At 44.3% G+C, this 9,499-nt stretch overlaps 1 protein-coding gene across 1 annotated transcript in view; it reads right to left on the reverse strand.

The window, feature by feature from the left end:
- Vhl (von Hippel-Lindau protein) overlaps positions 1–8,779 on the reverse strand; it is a 31,350-nt gene extending 22,571 nt beyond the window's left edge. Inside the window, exons 1-2 of the mRNA XM_037413116.2 lie at positions 8,503–8,779; positions 4,970–5,128 (exon numbers count right to left, since the gene is read on the reverse strand). Coding sequence (XP_037269013.1) covers positions 4,970–5,128; positions 8,503–8,637 — 294 coding nt within the window. The 5' untranslated portion in view covers positions 8,638–8,779. The remainder of the gene's footprint in view (positions 1–4,969; positions 5,129–8,502) is intronic.
- Between the last annotated feature and the right edge of the window lie 720 nt (positions 8,780–9,499).

Consider the following 9,499-nt stretch of genomic DNA (forward strand, 5'->3'; position numbering starts at 1 on the left):
AACACGCCAGGAGCACGAATACTTTCGAAACCCATTCCTATTCATTGATCAGGCGATGCAAGAGCTCTCTTATAACACTGTGACAATGCACTCCTCCGCATCTAAAACATGGGAGTTTCTTGGTGTGATAAGGTCGCCTTCTCATCCAAGCCCTGGGACATCATTGTTAAGGAATTACCTCAGCATGTTGCAGTTCACTACCATCATACATGGATCCCGTATGTCGAGAGCATTAACAATAAAGTCATCGCTGCTCATTGTTTGTCTCCTGACAGCCTAAGCAAGCTCCTTTCAGTCAAACTGGAAAGTCCTGAGAAGAGTGATTGTAAGGACAACAGCAGGCAAAACAGCAGTGGTCAGCTTGCTTGAAACCAGCCATCCCACAGTTCTAATATTAAGCAGGCTAAATCATATTGTGTGCATTTCTCATAAACTGTGCTCTAGCTTTTCAACTCTGGAGAATGCATGTGTAGCACGCATAAAGACAGCATTCGAAGTTTCCACTACGGCATTGATGGCATTACAACACACAACACTGGGAGCTGTAGCTGGTGAAGAGCACGGCAGTCATGAGTGAGAGCAGACAAAGTCCTCAAAATATTTCCGCGAAGGCAACAATGGCATGGTGTCGGTGGGAAAACGGTGCATATGGGCACAGATGAGTGATGTATTTGAAGTGCTATGCTACACACGAAAAATGCAGTGGTGACAAGAATGGGCTTCAAAGTAGGGAGGACCACATTGCCTGACACATGGGCGAGTAAGTTTTCAAGAGTTGCTGTTTTGGCATTCAATGGCAGTAAAACACCGTGATGGCTTTTGCACGGTTATGTGCAAGGCTCCACGGTGACAGTTGCCAAAGCTATTGCAAGCGACATGTCTGATAAGCAGGTGACCACGATATCACAATATTTTTGGAACTGTCCTCAAGAACCATTCAATCGAGAGGCTGATCATCATCTTCATTTATGTTGCTTTTATCGCTGCTCGTCACGTCAGCATCCAAGGTCACTACGACTCGTTGGTTGACATCAACAACATCATCAATGATGTGATCAATCTTCATCATGTTCTTCATCAATCTTATTCACTTCTATTACATGGCTCACGTAATTTTCGCATTTTTGTGCAGTGACTTGCTCTATGCCTTTCCAAACAAGAACATTGAAGCCTTCCATTTTTAAGTGTGTATTGGCTTTTGCAACATAAACTTTAACATCACTCCACTCAAGCTCCATCGGGTTGAGCTCACAGTGGTATGGAGGCAAGCGTATGACAGTGTGATCAGCATCAGCAGCAATGCAATAAGATACGCTCCGTACTAACATTTGGAACCAACTTTATCAGTTCTGCCTTAACCATGTAACTGCTCCAGGTCACACTCTTCAAAGAGAGCCAGGCCTGAATGTCTTTTTTCAACGTGCCCATATGGGGCACCTTTTCAAGCTTCACAGAATGATAAGGTGTGTTATCAAGCACAATAGCATTTTGCGGTGGCAAATTCGGCAGTAGTTTTTCTTTAAACCACTTTTCGTAGTGGGCGCCATCCATTTCATCATGATAGTCGCCTGTTCTCTTCCTGGCTCGAAATACTTCACCGGCAGCTGTGATGAAACCGTTCTCGTTGCCACAGTGAGTAATAATGAGGCGACCTCTCTTACCACTGGGGTTTGGCGGGCCCGTCGTCAGGTTGCCTTTCTTTGCATGCTCAGCGGACTTAAATGGTCTCGTCGACCAACCCACGGCTCACAGTGTGCCCTGCGTTCACCGAAGTTTCATCAGTGTAGAAGATGTGTCGCTCTGGCGTCGAACCTCCTTAATTTGACGCAATTACTTGCGTCCCCACTAGACCACCATGGCGAGGCAACAATAAAACAGGTGCTCACTACAGCTGCCCACCCTGCATTTCTCATTACACTGCTTTACGTTTATGACCACCAACTCTTTATTAATCAGCTTAAATTACATGATGAGTATGTTAGTAGGTCTTTCTAAGGTTGTGATTGGCCTGCACGTTTGCCTGTGTCACACCTTTGTCAGTAGACAACTATTTGGAGTGCCTTTAGCTGTTGGGGCATAGTAAAGATATGTATCAATGTATTGCACATTCGCATACAAGCGAAGTTTGGTGTATAAACCGAATATTCTGTCACGTGTGCGTGTGTGTGTTTAGATGTTAGCAGAACTTGCGATGGTTCAATAGAAATGTTGTTCTCTGGCTTAAGTATATCTTTGCACACGTACGAATAGTCACACTCTAATATGCTTGAACGTGGCCTATCAGACCTTGGAACTGTGTGATTTTTTACCATTAAACGGAATCTCTGCCTCGGGAAAATTGCGGCAGTGATTGACTCCGGCAAGATCTGTTCCGGCGACTACATGTATGACCATCGCTGCAGCATTAATCCCGTCACCGAGCCAACTTACCATGCTCGTTGCCGAGATTCCTGCCAAAATCCGAAAATGCCACAGCCTTGACAAACACAGCGAGAAGTTTTTCCGTGTGCACACATTATTCACTGCAAAAGCGCCCAGGAATGACATTGTGATAGTAGCACGGGGTCAAGTCAGCGCGAAGCAATGCAAATAAAAGGTGGGTAAATGGCGCCGGGAGGGTTGGGGGATTTCGGGGGGGGGGGGGGGGGAAGGGGTTTGAAACTCCCCTACTCCCCTTGGCTACACCACAGTGGACATCTATCGTGAGGACTGCGGCTGGGATGACGCAAATAAAAAAAAGTTTCATGTGCCAACGCCAAGGTAATCAACGTGGTCGCTGGATACGTCGGCGTTGCCAGCGACCAGCATGTCTCAGCATGTTCAGCTTGTTTGTGCAAGGAAAACGCAGCATGCACTTCCAGCTTTAGTAACCAACAAGCCATGGCAGTGTTTTCAGGCTAGAAAATTTACACTTTCCACAAAGCGTTGGTGGCTACAGCAATGCATTTTTGTCTCGAAGCTCCGTCGTCCCGCCGATAGGTATCCACTGCAGTCAACGAACTGATGGGCACGCAGCATTGTTACTTTATCTGGTCATATTTTAAGTACATTCTAGGCACTATAATTGGGGTCTGCGCGCTTTTACAGATGGCACAAAATGCAGGTGGCCAACGTGGCCTGCATTTCTCGATGAAATTAGCACACCAGAGAAAATTTTAAGGCTGGCTCGACATTTTGACGCAGTGTGGTGCCATTTCAGCACATTTCACGGTTTTGGTGCAGCTCGGCACAACAATCTGAAATTGTAACAAATTGGCGCAATTTGCGCAGCTGTTGCATCTTTGCCGATCCCGATTTCGCCGCAAAACCATGAAAACGACAGCCTTTAACGGCCACTAAGCAATGTACTATAGGGATAAAAGTGAGTGGCAGCTGAAGTACCCTAGCCTCGATACATCGAACAAGAAAAATAACACTGTGAAAAAAAAAAAAAAAAATGGTATCGTGATGAGCTGAAATGTGCACCTGCGGGAAACAAGACATGCTTCACTGCAACACAGCAGTGACGCGCCGGCAGCATGTCACATGCTTCTCGCAACGTCAGCGCGTCATGGTTTACCCATCTTTTTCTGCGAATATAAAGCAATTAATAAAGGACAGTCTCACAGAACTTGCGATGTATGCGAACCTCCAAGTGCAGGTTGCTCCAGAAATTTGCACACTTGCACTGCTGGCAGAATTCTTGCCTGCTACGCCTACTTCAAAAGCTCAGTTCGAAAGCGGCAATGACAATGGTTCCCAGCCAAATCATCATGATTTCGCCGCACTGTCTATAATTAAATTCTTTATTTTACTAGAAAGAATGCGCCAATAGTCTCGTCATGACGTGCTGGTGCACCAAAAAGCAAGTGACAGGCTACCCCCGAGTCACTAATGTGTTGCAGTAAACATGCCTCTTTTTTTTTTTTTTCTTTCGACTGCAGCAGCGAGTGTCGGCGTTCCCCCTTGTTTGCGGCAGAACTATGACTTGGTATTGCTAGAAAACATAACCCTCAGAGCCGAAAACGAGCCAGCAGAGGAAACAACCAGCCCTGGTTATTTTTTGAATAATTTCAAGTTTCTTGAAATTGTGTCAATTGCCTGGCTTTGACTCAATCCATGAGATCCCCCTTTCCCCAAATAGAGCTAAGCCAGGCACGATGAGAAGAGGGAAGGTATCGAAACAGCCTCATTAGCTCAGCTCCGTGGTGATGCTACTCACCATATACCTGCTGACACAGACGCTCCAGCAGGGGTGCTTTGAGATTTATTGACTAGCTCTGTTCCACAATGTCTTGTACATGAGATTGAAAATTTCGAGCTGCATGTAGCGCAATGGTCATTTGGTTCACATGAGCCTCATCCACAAATTAAGATTTTGTTTCCCATGTAACGAGCCTGCCTGCTAAATTCAGCAGATTATTGAGCAATGTTCTGGATACTGGGCATGGGGAGCACCATCTAATGGTGTAAATATGGGCACTATTTATTTACCAATACTGATATGTTTTTTGTCATTCAGTTCTATGAGTTTAGTTCAATTGTAATCAAGTCCTATTGCTGATGCCTGCCTTGTGATGCAACCTGCACAACACTGCATGCTTCATAGCGCATTGAAAAAAAAAAGTTTTCAGGCAATAAAAGTTATCAGCACCACAAATGAAACTAGGTTATAATATGACTTGACATGTACCATGCTTCTTTAACCGAGCTGCCCTGCAAGCACTAAAATTGCCCTCTGAGTGTTACCTTGCGCAAATTAAAATGGGAACAGCTTTTGCAGAGAACAGTTCACGCATCCCAAGAAAATCACTGTAATAAACACAACAATTCACCGTGGATAATTCCAAGCGTTTGTAGCATGAAGTAATCTTTTTTTTTTCTTTCAAATTACTTCATGCTTGAAAGAGGTACACCAGTCCTCACGTGCTGTTAATGTCGTATGCTTTCTGAAGAAAGCTGTGATAAATCTGAAGGACCCCGATTATACCTGACTTGGACTGAGGCTCTTGTACTTGACGCGCCTGCCGTCATAGTTGAGCCAAATGACGTCGACCTGGCGGCTTGTCTTGTTCACAAAACGCACGTACGACGGACGTAGCGAGGGGCCCGACACTAGCTTGGGCTCTGGATCCATCAGTACGAACCACTAGAAGAGGTACACAGTTTGAACACAGAAGTAAGCGAAGCTGTGCTGGCATGGGCTGCAGCAAAGCGCAAGCAGATATTCTAACAAATGTTTGTTCTAATTGGTCAAGGTACCTCTCACCTCTACAGTGCTGCACAGCAGCACTGATACTACAAATACAAAAAATGAGGGTTTCAACACTAAATAAATGTAGCCAGTTTGTGACGGACCGACACCTCCATATTATACAAAGCAGCATACACACGCCGCGAAAACAAGCACCACTCACAGTAACCTTGTCTTTCAGCAAAAACACTGACATCAGTTTCCATACCTTCCAAGTCATTGAGTTCAACTCCTATGATTAATATTTCAAATTATCTGTGCTTTCTGAGACCAAAAAATAATAGGTGTATCCTAACTCACCAGGTCCTTCAATTTTTTTTCATAAAAGATTGCGCTCAAGTTAAAGTTTTCAGGACTTATTTCAGGGTACGCTTAGGTGCAGCACAGTTCTTCTGCCCCCGCATAGAGTTGGTGCAGGAGGACAACAGAGGTCAGAATATTTTAACACATTTACAAAAAATCTGTGCTGTCTAAAAAAAAAAAAAAACACTGTAGTATTGAAAGTAAGCTCACGGGCCTTTAGTTCTTCAAGTCATTTTTGTCCCTTTTCTTGTATTAATAAAATGAGCACCCTTGAAGGTTCAAGGCACTGAGTTTAAAGGGATCCTAAAAGAAAATTTTGCGGCAGAGATAGCCTGCAGGGTTGATTCTCATGAACATGGGTATATGATCTGCAAAATATTAGCAGCAAATTCAGCTTAGAAGGTATTTTAAAATAATTTTCAAGTTCTCGTAAGCGATCAACTCCACAGACACACTCAAAGGTGACTCCTGGTAAACCCCTACTTCCCTCACGTGACCACACTGCAACAAGTTATGATGACGCCATAGCCACCATTTTTTTTTTTGCCCCGTTTGCGCGAGCAGACTAATACTCGGCAGCTGCTCGCAAGTACGTCGTAGTGGCACACAGGTTGAAAGTTTTGTGTTTGGCGACAGTTCTGTCCCATTTCCTGTTCAAAAGGACTTCTTGATGCAAACCGTGCATCACCGTTCTACGTGCCGACGTGGTTGAAAGTTGCACATGCTAGGAGCTGATAGTTGTTCTCTATGGCTGGTCGTTTTTGGAGCTTTCCCAAACCAAAACTGAGACAGGTTGGTAAAGAGAAGGCTGTAATTAAACATGTTGCACACTGCAGCAAACGATGTGCTGTTATGACTAACAGGCCTCCAGTAAGAAATTGCAGCCAGAAATCGCGAGCCAGAAATTTGTGTGTCGGTACTCTTTTAAGGTGTCGGAAGTTTCGTCCACATAAAAGCGTACTTGATCACGTCAGCAGTCCTGCTGTTTCCACCAGCCACCATTTTATGGGGCATATCAGGTATGGCCTTAATAACCTTATGGGTAGTTACACATTGCGCGGTCTTGTTCAACTTTGATTTCACTCGGGGACTATAACCTGTGTGAGAAATGTACGGTTCACAGCATAAGTACTCTGCTCCCTTTACTGCGACATTTAATAGCATCCCCCTGCTTATCTTTTAGTGTGCACATTTTGGTCCTTCCTACAAAAAGCTTTCTTTTAGCTACTTTGATCCTGCTACGTTTAGTTTCAGCTGCTTTCATCTCTAGACCTCATAACCTGTGTGTCACCGACTTCGCTCCCGTTGATCAGCTTTGCCAGCTCAGCAAACTCACTTTTAGATCCCGAGTTGGTGCCTTTCATATGTTGTAATTAATCAAGTTTACTGTGGCTGGGGAGAGCTTCCGTAATAACAGCCTTGGTGCCTTTCCTCAAACTTAAATTTCTGCTTCAGAAATCAGCCTAAGTTACCATTTCATTCGTTCCTCTATGCCATTATTTTTTTGCCTAAATGCATTGTATCTGCTCTAAAGGGAAATCCCAGTCATCTTTTTTTAAATAGCCATACCTAATCAGACTCGGTCTACAGCGCCTCCTTTTAGTGCCTAATTTTGCTCTTGTTCTCCCCAGGTTTGGAGCTGCTGACCAATAATTACTACTTTTTATGTTCTCTATATTTTATGGATACTGCACTAAGCCTGGGATGCCACACAATGGGAAATCCATTTTGTTGATTGATTAATATGTGGGGTTTAACGTCCCAAAACCACCATATGATTAGGAGAGACGCCGTGGTGGAGGGCTGCGGAAACTTCGACCACTTGGGGTTCTTCAACGTGCACCCAAATCTGAGCACACGGGCCTACAACATTTCCGCCTCCATCGGAAATGCAGCCGCCGCAGCCGGGATTCGAACCCGCAAAATCCATTTTGTTGTTCGTTTCTCTATGACGTCTTTTTTATGTGCATTTATTATTGTTCTTCATGACGAAAGTGTTCATTATGCAGAGATGGCTTCATTTGGAAAATGCTACTAGCATCTCTTTCTCTTGTTCCTATATTTGATATTGTAATTATTGATCGCTTATTTTCCTTTCAGCTCAAACTTTCGCACTGAAGCCTCCCATGACTGTGAGCACCTTTTGTATTGCTACTGTCGTTATGGCTGGATGCTGAAGTGTAACCCTGAAGTACGTTTACTATTCCCTATATCTTAACAGCAAAGTGGTTAAATCACAAAAACTGCTTTACAATGTCCAATGGGTGCACCACGGCGCCTGAACGAGTACTGCACTTGTTATGTAGTGCTTAACTCTACGTTCCGTGAATGTAGAGGAATAGCAATCAGTACTACTCGACTGTAAAAAAAAAGAAGAAGCTTAGGTGACATTTTTCATGTTCTTTTTTCGGGATAGTTTTGAATAAAACTCGCTTAGGCTACGAGTTGGGCAAGTTGGAACGACGGTGTAAGAGTTGTAACAAATCATTAATTATGCAGAGCGAACACGGGACAAGAGAACAACGACACAACGCAGCGTGCTTCTCTCGCATTCGCGCTCGGTACCGCATTACTTAACGCATGTAGTTTGGCTACCGCGGCATGTGATGTATCAAATCGATCGCCAGCGCCAAATGAGGTTAAACGAAGCCCGTTGCAAGTGTACTGTGTTGGCCGCCTAGGATTTCGCCTGCTGCAAACCAAAAGCAATAAACACTAAAGTACGCGGCCCTGGTACAAAGCGGAAGTATTAGGTTTAGACGTCGCTGGTAGCCACAGTGAAGAATCTGGGAGACTAGCCTCGCAGTCGTGGCTACAAATCACATTGGTTGCGATATACTCACTACACCCGAAGCAAATTCAGCCCTGTCGGATGTGACAACCACACGTCTTGGCTACGCAAGCACACAGGTAGTACGTACGCGAATCAGATAGGCTATTTTGGCACACCTCCCTTTTTACTGTACCTTCGTACCACTTTGTCGCACTGTCAGCACAGAACACTTTCTCAGTTCATACACAGACAGATCACCTATACAAAATTGTGAGAATGGCAGCGATATAAGCTGTAGTTCACACGATTTACCACACAAAACAAACATTCGATACTGGTGGCGTCAGGAAATGGCCCAGTGGCCCCACTTCAACTTGCAACACAAGCTGGTTAGTATACTCCATAGAGTTTCCAAAAATTAACTAGTGGGGACTCTGTCACTGCGATCGTTCAGCGACCATGGGAATGATGGGTAGTACCATAGCCTCCTAGATTTTTCTTGCCTGCTGTATTTTTGGTGGTCACTCGAAAAGCGGCCGTCTTTGGAACTGTTGTGGTGATGGCGCTACGTAAGTAGGGGTGTTTTCGAAAAGGTTTTCAGTTTTGGAACTTATATGCAACAAAAATAACGATAATTTTTTTTTAAAAATGCGTAAACGTAGTTATGAATACCCTACGTAAGTGACGCCGTCATTCCACAAGGAACTTCTTTATTACAAGGCATAACTCTGAAATTAGGAGCAAACGCCAAAATTGCCGATCTCGAAGGTCAAATGCAAAGCATGGGTGCAAAGACCTTTATTTCTTCGTAGGCAGCGCCGTCATAAATAACGGGTGTTTCACGCTCATCCGGCAGGCAAAAAAAATCGAGGAGGCTATGGTAGTACACACATTTGCTAGTCTTCGTACCTGCGGGCATAGAGTTTCCTAAAATAACTAGAGGGCACTTTGGCGCGGCGATCGTTCAGCGACCATGGGAATGATGGGTAGTACACACATTTAACTAATCTTCGTACTTGCGGGCGGCGAATCGTACTTGCGGCTTCGTTTATTACTGGGTACGGTTTTGTTTTGAAAGAAAGAACAAACTCTTTTGAACTTAAGGACTTGATTCAAAATGGTAAGCTTAAAAGAATAAGGTTGTGAAGTGAACATTTGCTAATTTATGTTTTCGTGAAAAAACAGCTCCA

Source organism: Rhipicephalus microplus, chromosome X (genome assembly GCF_043290135.1).
Source record: "Rhipicephalus microplus isolate Deutch F79 chromosome X, USDA_Rmic, whole genome shotgun sequence".
In the NCBI taxonomy this organism is placed as follows: domain Eukaryota; kingdom Metazoa; phylum Arthropoda; class Arachnida; order Ixodida; family Ixodidae; genus Rhipicephalus; species Rhipicephalus microplus.